Source organism: Mesoplodon bidens, assembly GCF_964165515.1.
Source record: "Mesoplodon bidens genome assembly, chromosome: 2".
NCBI classification, from domain to species: Eukaryota; Metazoa; Chordata; class Mammalia; order Artiodactyla; family Ziphiidae; genus Mesoplodon; species Mesoplodon bidens.
This window is the reverse complement of record NC_138177.1, coordinates 27,695,688-27,719,333: the sequence shown is the minus strand read 5'-3', so window position 1 is coordinate 27,719,333 and position 23,646 is coordinate 27,695,688. Positions and strand designations below refer to the sequence as shown.

General features: G+C 37.2%; 1 protein-coding gene across 2 annotated transcripts in view; it reads left to right on the top strand.

Moving 5' to 3' along the window:
• Positions 1–23,646, top strand: part of NME7 (NME/NM23 family member 7) — a 261,463-nt gene that overhangs the window by 201,108 nt on the left and 36,709 nt on the right. For both annotated transcript variants that reach the window (XM_081226166.1, XM_081226165.1), the window contains one exon: positions 3,307–3,414. In XM_081226166.1, coding sequence (XP_081082292.1) covers positions 3,307–3,414 — 108 coding nt within the window. The remainder of the gene's footprint in view (positions 1–3,306; positions 3,415–23,646) is intronic.

Below are 23,646 nucleotides of genomic sequence, written 5' to 3'. Positions count from 1 at the left end.
GTATGACAGACTCTAGGTCCATCCACCTCATTACAAATAACTCAGTTTCATTCCGTTTTGTGGCTGAGTAATATTCCATTGTATATATGTGCCACATCTTCTTTATCCATTCATCTGTCGATGGGCACTTAGGTTGCTTCCATGTCCTGGCTATTGTAAATAGAGCTGCAGTGAACATTGTGGTATGTGACTCTTTTTGAATTATGGTTCTCTCAGGGTATATGCCTGGTAGTGGGATTGCTGGGTCATATGGTAGTTCTATTTTTAGTTTTTTAAGGAACTTCCATACTGTTCTCCATAGTGGCTGTATCAATTTACATTCCCACCAACAGTGCAGGAGGGTTCCCTTTTTCCACACCCTCTCCAACATTTAATGAAAAACCCTCTCTTGATTCTACTTCTCTCTCCAGTTACTACTCCATTTTCCTCCTCCCCTTTGCAGTAAAATTCATCAACGTAGTTGCCTGTATTCACTTTTGCCTGTTCTTCCTCTCTCATTCTCTCTTGAAACCACAATAATAAGTCTTTAGCTTTTCTTCACTCCTCTGAAACTGCTATCGTCAAGGATATCAGTGACTCCACGTGGTCTACGTGGTCTAGTGGTCAGTTCTCAGTCTTTAACCCTATGTGACTTTTTTTTTTTAATTTATTTTCTTTTTGGCTGCATTGGGTCTTGCTGTGTGCAGGCTTTCTCTAGTTGCGGCGAGTGGGGGCTGTTCTTCTTCATTGAGCTGTGTGGGCTTCTCATTGCTGTGGCCTCTCTTGTTGTGGAGCATGGGCTCTAGGCACGCAGGCTCAGTAGTTGTGGTTCACAGGCTCTAGAGTACAGGCTCAGTAGTTGTAGCACACGGGCTTAGTTGCTCTGTGGTATGTGGGATCTTCCCGGACCAGGGATTGAACCTATGTCCCCTGCATTGGAAGGCGGATTCCTAACCACTGTGCCACCAGGGAAGTCCTAACCCTATATGACTTAACATTTGACACTGTTGATAACTCTCTGTCCTTGACATTTTTCTTCACTGTCTCCTAGGAAAGGATGCTGCTGCATTTCTTCTTACCATGCTGGCCGTTCCTTCTCAGTCTTCTTTGTTCATCTCTCCTCATCTCCTTGACTTTTTAATGACATGGTGTCCCTGTGCTTCCTCTCCTTTGTCTATACTCACTGCCTTCATGATCTCATCTAACCTGTAACTTTACGTACCATATATATGCTATTGACCCCCAAATTGTTATTTGCAGTGTGGAACACTCCTCTGAACTCTAGACTCAGCCAATCATGTATCTGACACCTTCACTTGGATGTCTAATAGTCAACCCAAACTTAGTGCATTCAAAACCAAAATCTGGGGGACTTGCCTTACCAGATGAAGACTTATTATAAAGTTATAATAATTAAGACAGTATAGATGTAAAAATAGACAAAAAGTCCAATGGAATCAAATAGCAAACCAAGAAACAGACCCATACACCCAGGGAAACCTTTTATATAACAGAGCTATCATTGGAGATTACGGGGGAAAGAGAGAAATAACTCAAAAAATGATGCTAGGGCAATTAAATATCCATATGGGAAAAATGAAAGTGGACATCTTCCTCACATGATAGCCAAAGTCAGTTCTAGGTGGATCAAGAACTTAATGTGGAAGGCAAAACTTTGAAGATTTTAGAAGACAATAGAGATGAGTATCATTATGCACTTGGAGTAGGGAATAATTCCTTAAGAAACAAAAAGCACAAATCGTAAATGAAAAAATTGATAAATTTAATTTCATTAAATTTTAGTATTTCTGGTCATCAGAAAACATAAAACTCAAAGACAAGGTACATATTGGGAAAAGATATTTGCATCATATATAACTGACAAAAAATTAGAATTCAGAAGGTATTAAGAATAACAAAAAGAAAAAGAATAACCCAATAGAAAAATGGCAAAAAGTCAAGAATAGGCATTTTACAGAAAAGGATATATATGAAAAGACACTCAGTTTCTTTAGTTATCAAGGAAATTCGTACTAACACAATGAGATACCATTTCACGCTTGCCTAATGGCAAAAGTAAAAAGTCAGCCACTATCAAATGCTGGCTTTGATATGGATAGTGGGAATTCTTGTGCATTGATGGTTGAGGGCAAATTGTTACAGCCATTTAAGAAAATAGTCTGACAGTACTTAGCAAAACTGAATATGTATGTGCCCCCAAGATTCCAGATAAACTCTTGCACATGTGCACCATGTACAAGAATGCTTGTATCAGAATTGTTTGTGATCGTGTGTGTGTGTGTGTGTGAGTGTGAGCATGAGCATGTGTGAGCTAGAGAGAGAGGTGGGAGGACAGAGAGGTGGGGAGAGAGAGAGAAGAAATTAATTGAATGTCAATCATCAGGAAAATGGATAAAGTATGCTCTGTCATACATTGGAATATATATGGTAATAAAAACAAATGAATTACAGTTACACATATTTACATGGACAAATATGAAAAACAATGCCTTGAAAACTAAGTAAAACAAGGGAATATTTAAGTAAAATTGATATTAATGGTAACATCTGGGTGGAGATAGGGATAGGATGGAATGAAGATGGAGCACACTAGGGCCTTGAAAGTTATTGTAATATTATTTTAATTCAGCTTAATAGTCGGTACACAGGTATTTGTTTCATTATTATTTTTAAATATGTGTAGTAAATGCCTTTTTTCTATGTATATCAAAATTAAAATAGTATTTTAGAAAATTTTTAACTTAGAAAAACAAAGACTATTAAGTAGGTCATTGATACTCGCACATCTTCAATTTTTTTAACCTCTTGTTTCTTTTACCCAAAATTTTATGTTATTTGTAACCATTTTTTTCCCTTAAATGTGAGATAGCACTAAACTGATACAACTGTAACATTTTAAAAAGTCTTTTGCAATCAGTGCCATCAAACTAGTTCATTTTATATTAAATTGGTAGGATCTCTATTGTGTTTATAAAATACAAATCTTTCACAATAATAAACTGGGTTCATATTTATGTGATTCCCATAATCTGTTGATAAAAAGAGATATAATTATTATTGCCCTCAACATAGATTACAGTGGACTTTACATTGGGCCAGAGAAAAAGCTTTATGAGTGAACTGAGAATTTTCATTGCTCAGTTTTCATGCATTCATCCTGTTTCCAGGAAAAATCATTACCAACAATGTATATATGTACATATAATGAATAATTAATGAAAGTATTTCGTAAGCTGGTGATTTTTTTTTAAATTGACACTACATGGCTGACTTTAATCTGTATGTGAATGTGTCTTTATTTAATAGGAAATTGCCCGGCATTTACGCCCTGGAACCCTCCGAGCAATCTTTGGTAAAACTAAGATCCAGAATGCTGTCCACTGTACTGATCTACCAGAGGATGGCCTATTAGAGGTAAGATAAAGAAGGGTAAGCATCCTATTTATATTTCAAACTCATAAATAATCTCAGCAGGTCTAGTGTGTAAGGAACCTTTTAATACTCTTGGTTTACAATGTTCTTTGGCCATCTGATAACTTCAGACTGCAACTTTAAAAGACCAAATTGTAGGATGCTGTAGTAATGGGGTAGTCTTCAAAGAACTAAGGTATTTTTCTGATTGTCATATAGCGTGGTTTAAAAACTTAAAAAGTAAGAAGCTATAGCATTGATTAAATAATGTGAAATTTATTTAAAAATCAGGTAAAAACACCATTACCTTAGGTTTCTAGTCATGGGGATTTATCAATGAAATTGTGCAATGTGATAGCATTAAAAGTAATAGCTACCATTTTAACTTAGAAAAACAAAGACTATTTTGACTTTTTATATTCCGGGTTCTGTAATAAATATGATAAATGCTTTATATAAATTATTTTTTAAATCTCCACAGCAACTCTAATAGGTTGGCATTGTCATGTCTGTTTTATCAGAAAAGTGAAATTGAGACTCAGAGAGGTTACGTAACATCCTCAAATCAAACAGTTAATAGAGGACGAGGCCATATTTTGATTTCTCATCTGTGTAACTAACATAAGAAACAATGAAAAGAATTATAAGAAGATATAAGTGAAAAATTGGTGTGGTTTGGGATTATGAAAGTCACTTCACAGCCAAGGGAAGGAGGCCTTAAAGAAAAGATTGGTATTTTTAACTTCTTATAGTTTGACTTCTTATAGTTTTGTGTCAGGAGGAGCTAAATGAAATTAAAAGACAACTGATAAATTTAAGTGATTAAAGCATGAATGACGGAAAAATGATTGATATCCTTAATACATATTTATTTTAGTGAGTAATATATTTTATATCAAATCTATCAGTCTTTTTTTTTTGGTATCTTTAAAGCCTTTCCCAATATTTCATTTTCACTTTCTTGCACTGAAATATTCAACTAGCCTGGAATTAATTTGCTGAATGGTGTGAGGTATGGGTCTAGTCAGCTGTCCCAACATTGCTTATTAAATCCTTTTATTCTTTCATTGTTATTTCTCATTTATTGAAAACTTATATACACCTGTTCCCGTTTCGAACTTTCAGTTTTATTCTATTGATCTGTGCCAGCAAAATACTATATTATTGTATTTTATACTTTTAAAAAGTTTTCTTGGTTATTCTCTGAAATTTATTCTTCCAAATGAACTTTACATGAGTTTACCAAGTTCTTTAACATAGCGGTCCCCAACCTTTTTGGCACCAGGGCCTGGTTTAGTGGAAGACAATTTTCCAATGGACTGTGGGGGGAGGGGGAGGATGGTTCAGGCTGTAGGGCGAGTGATGGGGGGCGATGGTTCAGGTGGTAATGCTAATGAAGCTTTGCAGGCTTGCCCACCGCTCACCTCCTGCTGTGCGGCCCGGTTCCTAACAGGCCTCGGACAGGTACTGGTCTGTGGGCCAGGGGTTGGGGACCCCTGCTTTAACCCATACCCACAAGATGCCAGTGGAACCTTGACTGACATTATAGTATGTTTATAAATTAATGTGGGTGTGACATAACTATAATAATAGTTCTCCAACTGCATATATGGTATGCCTCTTCTTTTATGCCTCTTTTTTTATATGGGTCTTAGACATATAGCCTATTAAATTTATTTCTATGAGTTTTGTTTTAGTTGCTATAAAGAGTGACTTTGCTAGCTCCATTAAGATTTTCTGTTATAATCCAAGATGTTAATCTGCTAAAATCTTATCCAAACTGCGCCGTAGTATGAAATGTAGACATGCATACTTCTGAAACATAAAAATGTAACAAATTTTATTTTTATTACACAAAGGATTAAATATTTACTTTATACTTTAACCTATTTTATAAATATTCCCTTTACCTTCTGATAACTTAGGACCTATAGGTGAGGCTTGAATTCAGACTGTTGTTGTTCAGTGAAATTGAACAATTATTAACCGTGAATTTTATGCCCATTAAAAAATGTTACTGAAGGTATGCCTGTGATTTTGCTCATACAATTTGAAATAGATTATTACTGCCTGCAGTTTACAGAGCCATTAACTAAATGATTAAAATCTTTCTAACCAAACTGCACAGGAGATTTAATTGCAAATTAATGCCTGTGTGGTTCAGAGAATTAATCAAAAAATGGAAGTTGGAGCTCCAACAGCCTCCTTTTACCTTGCTGATGATTCATACTTGATGTGCCCTGAAATAAGTCACTTTCCATGCCTCCCTTCTCTTATCAATAAAATGGAATTAAGAGTGCTGATACCATCAAGGGATGTTCTGTTAGGGATTAACTATTTGCAGATTATCACTTAGCTTTAAATTGTAAAATTTTATTAAAACAAAACAAAACACTATGAGGCCCAAAGAGTTATCTGCTCATAGGTTTTTAAAGTGAAATTTAAAATGACTCAAAGACAAGCTCTCTGATCAGGGAAGCACTTTGTACTTAGATCTACTATTCATTAAAGGAACATCCTTTAGATGTAGAGTGACCATGAAATGTATTGCCCAATCTAGAATTAATCGGCCAGGATGTTAGGACAAAAGGTATAAACAAGAACTGTCATCAGCACACTGGTGTCATGGGTTCCCTAATTATATGGCAAGAAGAGAAAAAAGGGAGCAGCCTACTTCTCCTTTTTCTCATGTGATGTTTACTGACCTAGGTTTTTTGTGTCATATGTGTAGAGCTCAGAAAGTATGGTTTCCATTTATATTTTGTCACCATCCATGATTTTATTTACTTACTCTTACAGCAAACAGTTATAGAATGTGTTTTACTTGCTAACATTGTGATAGGATTTCAAAACCAAGATATTTCCTCTGTCCTCAAAGAGCTCACAGAGTTTTAGAGGTCAAGGATCTTAGCATGAATATTGAAATCTGATTTCATTACGTGCTGCTGTTGTGACACAGCCACTTTTGTGGTTATAGGGAAAAATGACAGCATCTGTATAGTATGAGACATTCTAAGATGTTATTTTGCTGGTAACATGCACTGAGACTCTATTGGTAGTAATTATGAAGATCTTAAATTTGTGCTTTAGAGAAAGCATCAATGGAAAAAATATTTAGCTTAACTTGTAATAAAGAAATATTCATTTTCCACTAATGGAAAAGAATTTTTAAAGTATCAGTGCCCACTTCTGGTAAGGTTACAGTAAAATAGATACCCTCATATTGCTGGTGACAACTATGTGGCAGCAGATATTGAAAGCCATGGGGTTTTTCCATACACGTTGTCCCAGAATTCTTAGAATCTCACCAAAGGAGTAGGAATAGCAGCAGGACTACTAAGTGGAAAGTTTTCTGCACAGATGTTTATTTAAGAAATATTTGTGGTAATTAAAATTGGAAATAGGGTGCATGTCTAAAGATATATCTGATGTTGTTTCCTCTGATTAGGCTTCCGTGACACCCATAGTCTGCATCGGAGGTTCATCTCTGTGTTTTCATAGCACTTTGCTTTCCTCTAATACAGTAGTGTAGTCAAGAGTCAACATAGTTCTGTACTCCAGGGTGAGTTATTTATTTCATTGTGCCTAGGATTCCTCATTCTGTAAAAAGAAGATGATAGCGGTGCCTGACCTTTCAGATGGCATAGTGTCTAGCACACAGTAATTGCTGAACAAATGATAACAGTTATATTATTATTATTATTACAGCACATTTTGTTTGCTTGTAGATATTTCTCCATGAGACTTAGTGCTCATAGGGAAGAGATTCTGTCTTGCCTGGCCTATAAAAACTCTTTAATAAGTCATTTTTGAAGGAAAAGACAGAAGAGTTTGGTTAAATAAATTGTAGTTCATGTACTCAGTACAAAAGTATGTAAACTTTTTTCTTTAAGGTTGATAATGAAGACTCTGTAGCAGTGGTTTCTAGCCTTGGTTGCATGTTAGAATCACCTGAACAGTTTTTAAAATACTGATGTCCAGACCCACCTTTAAAGATCCTAATTTTTTTTAAAAAAGTAATTTCAAGCTTAGTATACAAAACTTTAAAAAAATAAATGTCTGGGATTAAGTTGCCAACATAATGTCCCATTTTTCTGAGTACTTTAGTGTGTATTTTTAACATAAAGGGACATTTTCCTACATAACCACATCACAAGCATCTAAATTAGGAAATGAATGTTGATAACATTACCACTATTGAATCTTCAAACTCCATTCAAGTTTTGCCAGTCAATAACCAATGGATCTTTAATAGCAAAAGGGTTCAGGTCAGAATCATGCATTGCATTTAGTTTTCCCCTTACTTTCTTACAATCTAGAGCAGTTCCTCAGATTTTCCTTGACTTTCGTGACCCTGACACCTTTGAAGATAATAAGTAGAGATTCTAATTTAATTGATTCATTCATTCCTTTGCTCATCAGAAACTTTTCTAGATGGCTTGCACCTACAGTTCTAACAAGATACTGACATATTTATTTTATTGTATGGCATATATTCTTTATGTAAAGTCATTTGTTGGCTTTCCGTTGTCCATGAAAATGCGTGATGCCTTTTTGATGTTGTGACTCCGCATTGTGTCTTCCTTCCCTCTATCCCCTTCAGCATTAGTCCTCCTCTCACCCATGTCACTGATGATACTTCTGAGGGGCAGTTTTACTTTCTCCTTGCTTTCTTTATCTCTCCCAAAGCTTTATTGAAAAAAAATATATATTCCTCTGCCTTTCATTTCACTTCTGTAGTCTGTTCCCAGGACTGTCTTTCTCTAATTATCTTCAACACTTTACATGTACTGTAACTGAAATTCTCAAAGTTGCCTAATAGGTATATGGTAGAAAATTCAAGTATGTTTGGATTTTGAATTCTGTACACCAAAATGATGCATTGGTCATTCATCCAGATTCATCAGTCATTCATCCAGATATTTACATTTTTTTAAAACTAAAAACACCACTGGGGACATAGCAATAAACAGGGTATGCGTAGCTCTTGCCTTTATGGAGCTCACCTTCTAGGGGATAATAATCATAATAATTGTTTTCTAGAATGATGAAAATATGGGTCTTTCCTCTGTTTTTCTTTTCCAAATGTTCTATAACTTGGTTATATCACTTCTGTGGTTGTAAAATAAAAATTTAAGAAATATATAAAATATTTAATTGTATGTATGACTAGTCAATCAAAACAAGTCTGAATTTGGATATGTAATTATTTCCACATTGATTCTTGTTCTGGTACACTCTAGAAAAAAAAGAATCAAGCATTTACCAGAAATAAACATAGGTGTATAGTTTATAAGATGATTGGACAGGCCTGGATTTCTTGGCTGTGGTTGGTGTAGGCCTCTGAACACCAATACTCATAATTTATCTTTAGTTTTAGTTTCTGTGTTGAACGAAGAGTTATGATTTTTACTAGTACATTGTCCAAGAGGGAACAACTTGTACAAGGACAAGAGCAAATAGCTTCCTCTTAGAGATCTAAAAATAGTTTAGTAAGGCAGGGGCTTTGTTTGACCTTGACATGGAAAATGACAAGAGATAAGGGTTGAAAAGCCAGCAAGGGCCTTGTAAAGTCATATTAAGACGTCTGAACTTTATCCAGAGGGCAATAGAAATGTTTTACACAGGGGATTAGTGCAATCATCCCTATGTTATAGGCGTCACTCTGGCTGCAGTGTGGAGAGCAAATCAAAGTAGGGTTGGGAGGGAGACAGACCGGGGAGAAGGCTATTAAGATAATTCAGGGAAAGATTCTGGTAGTCTGAACGGCTATGACAGTATGGATAGCCACAAGCAGGAAGTGTCAAAAGACTTTTAGGGGGATAGACGTGACAGCCCCAGAGACTGACTGGATGTGAAGGATTAACACATCCAAGGAGAAGGAGACTAGATTAACTCCTATCTCCAAGTGAAGATGGTGGTACAGAGACTGCCATCCTTGTGATGCTAAAATTTCTGGAAACCAAAGTTTTTTCATACGTTTGAGGGCAAAGCCTAACCTGATCCTCCCTCGGTATCCACAGGGGATTGTTTCCAGGATACCAAAATCTGTGGATGCTCAAGTCCCTTATGCAAAATGGCATAGTATAATCCACCCTTTGTGCCCATGAATGCAGAACCCACATATATAATTTTTATATAACCCATTTAATGTGACTGTTCACACTGCTGCAGAAATATTAATGTATTAAATAGTGGGGGAACTTCCCAGATTCTTTGTATAATATATCCCAGGATGGTTGTGAGAACTACAGTTCTCACTTCTGTGTTCCAGGCTTGAAAAAGGGGAAGAGCAGGGGGCAAAAGGTGGAAAGTGCCAGCTCAGCCAGCACCCTCCTCCCCACCCACTTTAAAAAGCTTTTCCAGAAGCCCCAGCCAACAACTTCTGCTTATGATTTATTGGCTGGAATTTAGTTCTACAAGCACCCCCTTTTTCAAGGGAAGCTGGTAAATGGAGTTCTGTTAGTTGAGAGTCATTAGTACCTCCAGCGAAACCAAGTTTCTACTAGAATGCAGAAAGGGAGAACGAGCAGTGGGGAGGTGACGAGCAGTATCTGCCATAGGAGGTCAACAGGGTAACAGGGATATTTAGCCAGGGACCGGCTTTCTGGTAGAGTTGGCCCCTGCCCTTCCCTAGTTCGGGTCGTTCTCAAGCTCCTCCCCTGATCAGTAGCATCTGCATCAGCTGAGAACTTGTGGGAATGAAATTCTCTGGCCCCACCATAGAGCTACGGACTCAGAAATTCTGGGGGTCGAGCCCAAGAATCTGTATTTTGATTCTGATGCCCCTAATGTTTGAGAACCACTGCCCTAGTGCAGTGGTTCCCAGCTGATGGCATGCATCAGTATCACCTGCAGAATTTTTAAAACTACATGAGCCTGGAGCTCCATCATAGAAAGTTTTGGGTTAAGTAGGTCTTGGATGAGCTTCCTGTATCTGTAGTTTTTAATGTTGCAGGTGATTTTGATATAGCTAACAATTAAACTAGCATTTGGAAACCACGGCCCTTCAGACTTTTTGGAAAAAGTTGGTCATGATTCTGCTTTTGAGGGAAACCTAGACCCTGTGGGCAAGCCAGCAAAGGGATTATTTTGCTTGGAAGATTCAGTGAGAATTGGAAATAGGAACAACCTCTGAAATTTGAGGGGATCTGTAGCCTCTGTCAATGGATTCAGCTGCAGCCAGGGGTTATTACACTCCCAAGGGAGTCCCAGTCTCTGATTAGGGACATCTTTGGCTTCTCGGGAAGAAGGCAGCCATGACTTGGTTGAGGACCTGGGTTTCTTGGGAAAAGGCTCAATGTTGAGGCTGCCAAAATGCCCCTCCAGGAGTAACTAGAGGCCTGGGGTACATGTGTGTGTACATGTGAACGTTGATTCATGCTAAGGCTAACAAGGACAGAGGCCCTGGGTCTCTCACAGCTGAAAACAGTTCTTAGATCCTTCATATCTGCACTCACAAATTAGCTTGGGCATGTGGTTCACAGTTGTGCCAGGAACTAAGTCATGTCTTTGCACACTGCTGGTTGTGTAAGTGCCTTGAGGGCCTGGACCTCTCATAGATTTTTGTCTCTGTAGTACCTGCCTTCCATACTGCAGGCTTTTAGTCAATGTCTGTTGAGTCAGTGCAGGGGGGAACTGGGAGAAGGTATCATGAATGGGGTCAGTGCACCTTCATCCCCTTTTCTGTCTTCATATGGCTAAAAAGTCACAGCCTGATGAGGGTGAGCCCTACTTTCAAGGGCCACATCCCACTATTCCCTCCACTTAACCAGTTGTCAGAAAAGTCTACTGCTGCCAGCATCTTTTATTGCTGACTGTGTATGCAGGTCAAACCTGATACATGTGCATGTGGAAAGCTGATGGTTTGCATAGAATTTTCTTCCTTCTCAAACATAATATTTCAAAGTCTCTACATTAACTTTAAAAACATCCTGAAAATATAAGAAGCATTAGGCTATCAAATTATAATTCTTTACAGTCCAGTTAGTATTTCATCAGAATTGGTTATTTTCTCGGATAAAAGAATCTGTAAGGCACAATTTCACGTTCCCTCCTGTATCCTACGTGGAGCTCATGTTCCTTGCTAGATTACTTCAGTTACTTTCACCCCAGACAGTCCTCACACTATCTCAGTAATAAATGGATCTCCAATATTTCCCTCATTTAGCCTAGGTAGGAGTTTAATTTTTTATTCAAGACAGCAGATCTCTATTAATAAAGTGCTGGAATAATTTATCCTAAACAGTCGTAATACCTGTTTACTTCATAGAAATTTCTATAGACATTAATACTATAATAACCATGCAGTCATTATAATGACTGAAATGACATTGCACAAAGGGAGTTCACAGGTCCACAGGTCTTTCAGTTTCTCAAATACAGCCTCAGCTCCAACTTTCTTTAGATTGACTGACTTCTCATTCTGAAGAGTAATTAGCCTAATCACTTAAGGTCTATATTTAGCATTATTTTTCCCACTTTGAATAGGCACTTATGAAGTCATTCACTGTAGACTCTAGGAAATAAATCTAGATTAATTCCTTTGGAAATATTGATGAATTAATAACTATGGCAAATCCATACAAAATAAATTAGATGAAGAATCACTGGACATTACAGGAGCATTTAAAAATCTCCAGGCATTTTGTCTAAGCACCTTTTCATCTTCCCTACCTAGTTGGAAAGTTGAGTGGTTCTCAAACTTTAGCAGCAGCAGAATCCACTAGAGGGCTTTTTAAACACACAGATTGCTGGTCTCCACTCCAAAGTTTCTGATTCAGTAGATCTAAATTGCATTTCTAAAGAGTTTCCAGTTAACACTGATGCAATCGGTCCAGAGCCCCACACTTTGAGAACCATTGCCCTAGGCCAAAAGTCACTGCACACGCATACTCTGTAAGGTCAAGTTGTTGTCTTGGTTAATTGTTCTCAGACATGGAATTTCAAAGACTAGGGACATTTCCAAAAATAAACCAAGCAATGAGCAACAGTAACAAAGCCCACATTGGGGATAGGCATAACAATCAACTTTAAAAAATTGACCAAATGAGGATATTTAAAAAAATTGTTTCTGGGAATTCCCTGGTGGTCCAGTGGTTGGGACTCCACACTTCCATTGCAGGAGGCACAGGTTCCATCCCTGGCCAGGGAACTAAGATCCCATAAGCTGTGTGGTGTGACCAAAAAAAAATTGTTTCCCATCATCACCATCATTTTGTTTTGAAAGGACATTTAATTGCCAACATCACTTAATTGCACAATAATGGCCTGTCTCTTCAACTGGATAAATTTAGCTTTACTCAAAGCTCACTTTATTGCTATGACACACGAAGGGCACGATAGTAGAAGCAGTCTGCTACAGGTACAGACAAAATGTGGTTGCATTTTCTGTAGATACTTTTAAAACAGTAGTAGAATCCACTAAAAGTTTGTCTGCTTTTTATTTACCCTGTACAGGCAGTTCCAATGTCAGTAAGAAAATACTGTCCCCTCAGAGTGGACTACTCCTGCCAGCCCTTGGTTCATCACTGCTTTAGTGCCCTGATTTCTCCCATTTTGCTAGACAGCAATGAAATGTCATCCTGGCCCCATCCCATAGCACCTGCAGAGTGGTGACAGGAGCCACTGGGCTAAGTTACATGTGATTATGGAGCCTTTGGATTCCTAGTTTTACTCAAACCCGATATGAGAAACATGTATCATGTTTCTGAGGTCAAAGAGGAATATAGGGGCTTCCCTGGTGGCACAGTGGTTGAGAGTCCGCCTGCCGATGCAGGGGAGATGGGTTCGTGCCCCGGTCCGGGAAGATCCCACATGCCGCGAAGCGGCTGGGCCCGTGGGCCGTGGCCGCTGAGCCTGCGCGTCCAGAGCCTGTGCTCCGCAATGGGAGAGGCCCGCGTACCGCAAAAAAAAAAAAAAAAAAAAAAAAAGAGGAATATAAATTATTTGAGATTTCTTTAGTACTGAGTGATGATTTTATGCATGTTAAAGAAAACTGCACAAATTGTAAAACCACATATAAAAACAAAAAACAAAAAGCCTTTCTAATTTGTTTGGAGAGGTAGAGTCTTCTTCTAACACTTATACTACATAGGCTCAAATATTATGATATAGGTGTGAATGTAAAAAAAAAAATCTTTAAGTGTGACTAGCAAAGGAAGAATAATCTAATTCAAAGTAGAAAGCCAGAGATTTTTCTTATAACATTGAGTCCTTCAACATCATATGAAGAATTAAAAAATAATTTTCTCTTCTTAATGCATGACTCATTTTTAAGTTAACTGAAACACATGTGCGTACATTTTATTTCATTCATTCACTGATGATAATGTGCGATCATTTGATTAGGTATTATTTTGAGGACACAAGTATTATATAGTCCCAGCCTTTTAAGGAGTTGAAGCATTGGTGATATAGTGGTTAGCATAGCTGCCTTCCAAGGAATTGAAAATTTAGCTAGGAAAACAAGATAAATACACATATACAGTTAAATTGTAATATAAAATTAAACATCAGCATAAGAGAATGTGGTCAGGCAGTGAGGGTATGATGAAATGTCAGGAACAGACAGTAAGTATGGTGAGAGTATAATGGAGAGCAGTGTGACTGTGGCTGAAGGGATCAGGGGAATTTCATTAATGAAATTGCACTTCAGAAGGGTCTTGAAGAATAAGACAGATTTTGATATGCAGAGAGGAAGATGGAACGGCAGGCTAGTTTTGGGAGAACAATGAGTTACCCAAATCTAGTTAAAGTGGAGCGTTCCTTTAGTAGGTTATGGGAGATAAATTTGGAAATGTAAGTTAGAGCTAGATTATGGAGGTTTCTGAAGGCTTTTTTTGGTGATGGCAATAATGAACATTAGGATTATGGTGATAAAAATAGTAACTGCAGTTTACTGAGCAATATATACCAGGCACTATGCTAAATGGCTTAACTGCATTACCTAAAAACCTGATTGGGTAGTTTTTATTATTCCCTCTTTACATGTAAGGAGAGTGATGCTGCCACAGGTGAAATGACTTGGCCCAGCATCACACCACAAATAGGTGGCCGAGAGCTGAAATTTAAACCTGTTTGTCTGAGTCCAGAACCAATACTCTGTCCAGCAAACTGGGTCAGCAATGGCAAAAAGGTTTCAATTCAAGTGCCAACCCTTGATTTATTATAAGATTGCAAGACCACAACTAAAGAGAAAAAGATATGCCATCATGGAATACTAACATCTGCCATAAATGGAGGATGGGAGTTTGTTGGTATGTATGACACACAGTGGCTACTTAGGCTCTACAAAACTGGAAGCGATCAAAGGTTTCTGAATAGGGCAATGACCTGACAATGTGGAGTTTCCAAAACTTTAACCAGGCAGCAGAGTTTAAGTGAATAGATAATAGGAGTAATAGAAGCATATGCTTTAATCATCCAGTATAGCAGTCTAAAATATTTATTTATTTATTACTTTTTTTTTAAATTGAAGTATAGTTGATTTACAATGTTGTGTTAGTTTCAGGTGTACAGTACAGTGATTCAGTTATATATATATATATATATATATATACACACACATATACATATATATGTTCTTTTTCAGATTCTTTTTCCTTATAAGTTATTATAAAATATTGAGTATAGTTCCCTGTGCTATACAGTAAGTCCTTGTTGTTTATTTTGTATATAGTAGTGTGTATATGTTAATCCCAAATTCCTACTTGTCCCTCCCCTACTCTTTCCCCTTTGGTAACTGTAAGTTTGTTTTCTATGTCTGTGCGTCTATATCTGTTTTGTAAATAATTTTTTTTTTAGATTCCACATATAAGTGATATCATATGATATTTGTCTTTCTCTGACTGACTTCACTTAATATGATAATCTCTGGGTCCATCCATGTTGCTGCAAATAGCATTATTTCATTCTTTTTTATGGCTGAGTAATATTACATTGTGTATATATACTGCGTCTTCTTTATTCATCTATTGATGGACATTTAGGTTGCTTCCATGTCTTGGCTATTGTAAATAGTGCTGCAGTGAACATTGAGATGCGTGTATCTTTTCAAATTAGAGTTTTCTCCAGATACATGCCCAGGAGTGGGATTGCAGGTCTATGGTAGCTCTATTTTTAGTTTTTTAAGGAACCTCCGTACTGTTCTCCATAGTGGCTGCACCAATTTACATTCCCACCAATAATGTAAGAGGGTTCCTTTTTCCCTACACCCTCTTCAGCATTTATTATTTGTAGACTTTTTCATGATGGCCATTCTGACTGGAGTGAGGTGATACCTTACTCTAGTTTTGCTTTGCATCTCTCTCATAATTAGTGATGTTGAGCGTTTTTTCATGTGCCTGTTGGCTATCTGTGTGTGTCTTTTTGGAGAAATGTCTGTTTAGATCTTCTGCCCAGTTTTTGATTGGGTTGTTTGGGTTTTTTTTTTTTTGATATTGATCTGTATGAACTTTTTGTGTAATTTGGAAGTTAATCCCTTGTCAGTTAGTGGTCTAAAATATTTAGAAATATCCTTCTACTTCAAGTAATCATTTCTGCTTTACAGAGTACAATTCTCTGAATAATATCTATCTCCTCCACTAAATGCTATACTTAATGAGAATGGTGACCTTGCATTTTTTTTGTCGTTGCTTACTTTCCCAGTGCTTAGGCACTCAATGCATTTTTCTTAAATCTAGTAATGTTGAAAGTAATGGTAATAATATTAAACATTCTCTTTCTGCCATGTACCATGCTAAGTGTTCTCAGTACAGTGAGTACATCTGGCACCAGACTACCTGGGTTTAAGTTCAGCTCTGCCACTTACTAGCTGTTTAAGGAAGTTGCTTAAAATCTTGTGGCTCAATTCCCTCACCTTTAAGATGAACATAGTAATACTTATCTCCAAGGGTAGCTACAAGAAATAAATTAGTTGATATATGTAAATCAATAAGAATAGGAAGTATTCAATAAATATTATTAGTTAATATTATATTTATCATTATTATCATAATCTTTACCATTACATTTTGCTGTTGGAAAATAAATATATCAGAGTCAACAGGAAGACTATAAGTTTTGTTATGTTGTGCCCATTAAGTGTTAGACTCTTTCACAAACAATATCCCAGTTAAATTAAAACTATAAGGGGGAATTCCCTGGTAGTCCAGTGGTTAGGACTCAGCCCTTTCACTGTCAGAGCCCGGTTCAATCCCTGATCTGGGAACTAAGATCCTGCAAACCGTGTGGCGGCGTGGTCGGAAAAAAAAAATAGCTAACCCTCTAGGTATAATTTCACTGTCAGAAACCACTTAATTCTGTTTTTACCAAATACAAAGCACACACAGATCTAGTTTCAAATAATACGTTTTTAAGTATAAATAAAAGAAGCCTTTCATTTTTAGTGTAGCTCTTTATGACTGAGTATCAGATTGTATTCCTTTGCAAGCAATCCAAAGGTCAGTACCCAGGTGCTAGCTAGCCTCAGTGCCATAGCAGCTAAACTTGGTCCTCTTGTTTTTTTGTTTTCCAACCTCTTGTCTCATTGTATAAACTCTGTCATCTACCACCTGGCAGTAAAATGAAACTCATGGATGATTCCTTTTTTAGCTGAGGTTTGAGAGGCCAAAGCTAGATAAGCCAATAGCGATGGAGTGAGAATACACACTTTATCTAGACAAGCAAAACTTCCCTTTGCCAACTCTGTTAAAAGCACAACATTGTTAATCAGCTATACTCCAATAAAAATTTTTAAAAATTAAAATGTCCTTCCATTCCCGCTGAGTGGTGCTTGTCTCTAGTTTATAGCCCTTCATCGTGATGATCTTCAGTTATGTTGACATATGAATTTGAATGAGTATGGTCAGTTCTTGGTCATTTACCAGAATGGAGAAATGAAGAGGTTAGCAAGGGCACTTGAAATCCAGAGAGAGACCAGCAACCATTTGTCTATTAAGTGCAACCTGTTCACCATGTGACATTTAACTTTTTTGGTAATAAATATCCAAGTGGAATATTTGCTCTTTTGCTCTTAAATTTGTTATTTTTAGCCATCTTCTTATAGAGCACAAATATACTTGTTGTGGGCTTAAAATAAATATTTTGTGATCAAATGAATGTGATTAAGAATTATGAAGGGACCCAAATAAGTCACAAACTAGAAGTTAAAAGACTGACTCATCCCAGAATTATATAATCTAGATTTGATAAGGTTACATTATCATCAAGTATAATCCTCTAGTGATAGAAATGTGTAGCTAAAATAGTAACCTCTCTGAATTAAATATTATTTAAAACTAATAAATATGCTCACTGCTACTCTTATTTCCAGTAATCCTAGAGTCAAAAGAACTTCCAGAATAGCATTGGCATGGTGTCTGCTTTGTGTACAGGCATCCTGTAAAAGAATAAAGTACCAAGCTCAGCGCTCATAAGGGTTTCATGGCTCTGACCCTGATCTCAAGTAAGGGAAACAAAGTGCCCTTTTTAACTGGAGGTATTTGTGTCTTCACTAGCACACCTGATATTGCATTCACATTAGTACCTCCAAAGGCTGCCTGGTCGCCTCATTTCCCTGACTCTGAAAGAATGAGGAGGAAGCTATAACCATCCACTCGTTGTCCTTTGCTCTCTGCAGTTTGACCCTGAACTCTTGTCTTTGGTCTGCATGATCCTTCATTTTTTTAGCCAGTGACTAAACATGATCTGAGTTAATAAGTAACTCTCAGGTGACTAATTGAAGGTCCTTAGAGAGGGCCTAGAAAGGAGCCTAAAACATTGTTGACCTAATCAAATTCATCCTCTTTTTCATTCATAAAATATTACTACTACTCCCACTTTGGTGTCAGAGGAAAAGTTGCTAAACCCACTACTGTTCCTTGCCCATTAGACAGTTATGGACATTTCTGTTTTAACAAGAGAGAAAACAGAGGAATAATCTAACAGAAGGAAAATATTCCTCCTAATGTTTTCAAGAACAAATGTATTGAGATTCTAAAGATTATAGAAAGCTTCTGAAGAAACCTGAAAGGAATTTAATCTTCAAAGGTCAAATACCTCCACTATCACATAAATACTAATGTTGTGTAAGCAATTTCCTGTGATAATTCTGTAACTTTCTGTGAAAGAATGACAGTGGTAGCTATTTCCTGTTCTCCTTTAACCTGAACATTCCTTTACCCACAAAGGTAAAGACAACATCGTGAAAGTATCTTGTTCACAGCAAAGTCGCACATTCTTTTCTTGCTGCATGTATAGATGAAATCCAAACTACTATAGTTACTTTTTAAAAAAATCTTATATTGGACAAATCTTTATGTCATAATGAGTTAAGAACTCAGTACAATCATGTTTGAGGCTAATTTTAAAAGATAACCTATGTTATGAAATTTATTTGTATTAACTCCTTGGTGTCATTTGCTTATTAATTTTGTATTTTTATGTATTTATATGGTGTCAATATTAACTAGCTTCAGGGGGTACTTACTGTGTGCCAAGCATTGTTCTAAGTGTGTTACATGCATTAGCTTATGTATCTCTCAGTGACATAAATGTTACTACCTCATTTGCAGCTGAGTAACTGAAGCACAGAAGGGTTAAGCAACTTTCCCAAAGTCATGCAGCTAGAACATAGCAGAATTGAGATTGAATCCAGGCAGTCTGGGTCCAGAATTTACACTTTCTAACTTCACCACCTTTATATTACAATCTTAAATGTAATGAGTATTACTTCTATGGAGTTCGCGATGGAATGATGGGTGAGAGCAGAAAATCAAGCTTGGGGGGAAGAATATTTGGCCTCCATCAATAATTAGGATAATTGGATATTTACTTATGTTTTATCTTCATTAACTTATATTTTTATTCATGAACTTGTCCCCCCTCAGTTTTAGATGAAAAATTAAAATTACTTTTTCCTCAAAAAACGTACAACCAACAGGCTGCTTACTTTGTCACCAGGGCTTTGGCAGAACACTTGGTGAATTCATATGTGATTATTGATAAGCACATTCGTTTTTGCTTAATTTATACAGAATGCCTATGTAGGTGCCCCCAAATCGTTGCAGCATCCAAATTTCTATCTCATAATGTAGGAATAGGCTAGGAAGTCTGCCTTAGAAAATATGGCTGATTCTTTGAAAAACCACAGATTTATTTATTATTTGAGACAAATGTGCAGCACTGGGTGTTTTTTTCTCCCAATAATGTCAGATACTCTCTCTCTCTGCTTCCTTCTTCCCTTTTCTCCCTGTCTCGACCATACTCTCATATTTCACCACATTTTAGTTCGTATCACTTACGTTTTGCACTGTGTACCCACAATTGTGCTGGACACCATTTTTGTTTCTAAGGGTTTTAAAATGTTCTTTCTTCCTACATAATTCAATTTGTTATTGTTGTTGTTGTTTTTAAATTCAGCATAAATGACAGCTCCCATCTTTGTTGTAAGCCCACTCTTGTTTGGTGTTTTTCTATCTTTGTTACTGCTCCTGGCATTTTGTATACAAAACATAGTCTGATGTTGAGCATTCTTTCATGTGTTTGTTGGCAATCTGTATATCTTTTTTGGAGAAGTGTCTATTTAGGTCTGCCCATTTTGTCCATCAACAGATGAATGGATAAAGAAGATGTGGCACATATATACCATGGAATATTACTCAGCCATAAAAAGAAACAAAATTGAGTTATTTGTAGTGAGGTGGATGGACCTAGAGTCTGTCATACAGAGTGAAGTCAGAAAGAGAAAAAGAAATACCATATGCTAACACATATATATGGAATCTAAGAAAGAAAAAAAAAGTCATGAAGAACCTAGGGGTAAGACAGGAATAAAGACACAGACCTACTAGAGAATGGACTTGAGGATATGGGGAGGGGGAAGGGTAAGCTGTGACAAAGTGAGAGAGTGGCATGGACATATATACACTACCAAACGTAAAATAGATAGCTAGTGGGAAGCAGTGCATAGCACAGGGAGATCAGCTCGGTGCTTTGTGACTACTTAGAGGGGTGGGATAGGGAGGGGGGGAGGGAGGGAGACGCAAGAGGGAAGAGATATGGGAACATATGTATATGTATGACTGATTCACTTTGTTATAAAGCAGAAACGAACACACCATTGTAAAGCAATTATACTCCAATAAAGATGTTAAAAAAAAAAACAAAAAAACAAAAAAACATAGTCTGCTCCATCAATGATATCTCTCATTCTCCCAGCGGTTTGAGTGGGGTGGGGACTGGAATGAGGCTGAGAGAGGAAATCAGCATATCACCTCTCAGCAGGGATGAGGGGGTGTTAAAAGATCGTTATTCTCTGAATCCTCTGATAATGCTTCCGTCCCTTGCCTCCACCCCCCAACCCTGTGCTGCAATATCTGACTTATGACAGCCCGTGAATCTGGCATAAGAGAGGAGTTCTAGAGCCAGTGAAACAGAAATGTGTGAATTGGCCATCTCATTGGACCCTTCCCAATCACATTCTGCATTATGCTCATAGTCTATTGTGTCATGAATGGTCATCCTTCCAGTGATAACTACTGGTCCCCTTTGGTATCAGCTGTAGAATTACAGATCTGTTGGGTAAATGAATAACAACTGCAGGTTTAAAACAGCAAAACGAATTTCTTTCCTTGGAATATCAGTGTACATAACTTTCTGTGCAAAGTTCTCCTTTTTGCTTGTTATACATTAACTTTTTGTTACTGTACAGTCACCATCTGAGAGCTGAAATCTGCAGCTTACTATTTATGGGGCAATGAGAATTGTAAAACATTGTACAGCAGTAGCACGTAGCATGGTACTGAACCTTTCCATGAGGGCGTCATAATGATACATTTTCTGAGTATTACCTTCAAACTATTTTAATAAAGAATCCATTGTTCTATTAGTTGTATGATGATTTTCTGTAATTGACACCCATACTGATACTGATATCTTAGACTAGATATTTTTTTAACAGTAAAATAACTTTGTTATGCGTCTTTTGTGTTAATAGCCTTTGTTGATGATTATACATTGTAGATGTTCAACTTATTTATTAGTATTACAGTTTGTCCTCTCAATTGAGAGATATTATCTATGGGTTCTCGTAGCTCTTCTACTATTGTTCCTCAGCAGTTCAGATTAACATACATTTATTGAAGACCTGTTTGTGTCATTCACTGTTCCAAACGCTGGGGTGCGGGGAGTTGGGGGGTTTAAGACGTGGTCCCTACACTCAAAGAATTTAATTCTGCAGGAAAGACTATAATTTTGACATTAGGAAGTAAATGCTAGGAGGCTGATCTCTACCAGGTGTCATGGTAAAGAGGTACCCATTTCCCAGCATGGCAGTCAGGTGAGGGTCCTGGAAGATACAAGCTTCGTTCCAAGTATTGGAGGATATGTTAAAAAGAAAAAGTGAGAATGGAATTCCAGGAAGGGAAATGGTATATATTCTGGGAAACCACACGGACTGTGATATATTAGAGTTCAAAATAATATTAGAGAATGGCAGGCGAACTTGGAAAGGTATCAAAGGATCAAGTCAAATCAAGTCAAAAGGATCAAGAAAAAGTCATTTTATGCCATATTTAGGCACTTGAAATTTATTCATAGGGTTAGTCTGTGGACTAACTGCCTGAGGTTGTTCGCAAAATGTTGTGAATGTATCCATTTTCTTGAAAAAAGTGTCCAAAGCTTTTAAGTATTCCACGATCCAAAAATTAAGAATATTTGCACTGAAAGCTTTTAAGTGAATGACCATACTGTTCATTAATTAGAATAAAGCATCACCATATCCATATTTCACATCATAAGAAATTTGATGTACAGAACTATGTCAGTTCAAAGATTAGAGTTGCCAGGAAGACTCCTACATATAGCCCAAACAAAACCATAAATTTATTCATTAAACAAATATTTAATTGAAACATACTCTTAAATCATTTGTCCTGGCATCATGGAAAATTTTCCAGCCTTCTCCAGTGAGAGTGTCAGATCTTGGTAACAATTATTCATAAATGGCCTGTGACACTGCAGTAGGCACTGAGGAGACAGTAAAAGCAAAAGAGATGCTGGCTCTTTTCAGAGCTTAGAGTCTAATGAGGAAAGCAGACGTTAATCAAAAATAGCAAAAAGAAATGAGCGAGTTCAAAATGTCATCAGTGCTGTGTAGTAAAAGAAAGGATGAGATGTAGTAGGGGAACCTGATGTAGAAGGGAGATTAGAGAAGGTTTTCTTGAGGAAATAACACTTGAACTGAGATCTATCGAAATGAGTTAAGTGTCAGCTAGGGAAGAAAGTAAAAGGGACCCCAGAGTCTAAAGTTCTGATGCAGGAAAGTGCTTGGGCCGTTTTAGGAAAGGAAAAAAGGGATATAAAGTGCAGTGGGAATAGTGTGAGATGACCCTGGAGAAATAGAGGTTGGGACATGCAGGGCCTAGTGGGCTATTTTACTATGATAAAGAACATGGGTCTTTATCCTAAGAACAGTGAGAGGGAAAGTGGGGACTGACGTGATCAGGTCTGTATTTTTTAAGAGAGCTCCCTGGTTGCTGTGTAGAAAATGAACTGAAGGGGGGACAAGTTGGGGAAAAATTATTAAATAATATATGAGTGTAACAACTGATAATATACATCGATACCATATACTTTAACTTACAGGTTGTTGTAAAGTCACTTTAGTTTCTCCACATGGAAACTGATGAGGCTGAACTGGTGGTTCTCTAAGCTCAGACTTCTCCACAAGTGAGCTGAGAAATTGATCCTCGGAGGCCTACGAGCAGTTCCTTCAATCCTGAACTGCTTCCTTCTGTGGCTTCAGTATGTCACACAAGAATTAGCATTTTCTCTGTGTGCCGTGAGGTGACAAAGATTGAGAGTCCCGCTCTAAACCCCTTTTGTGTACTAACATTTCATGATTCTAGGTTTTGAGGAACTCAGATTCCAATCTAACCCCCTTGTTTTCCACCAGTGAGGAGAGTGTGGCCTAAAGAAGGAAGTGGCTTGCCTGAGATTGCATAGCTCGGTGTATAGAACATTTAGTCTCCTAACCAGGAATGCTGGGTTTTTCTAATATGCATACTGTCTTTATATTCTTTGTGATCAGGTAATTGGTTATTATTATAATTATCAAGATTGCAGGTGTTTTTTTCTTTCCTTAGTTAGGTACAGAAATATATTTTATATTTTTTTCTATGACTGGTAAAAATGTATTACTCTAAGATATCAAATATCATTTTACTAAAACTGGAAGCTTGGAAACTTCAGAGA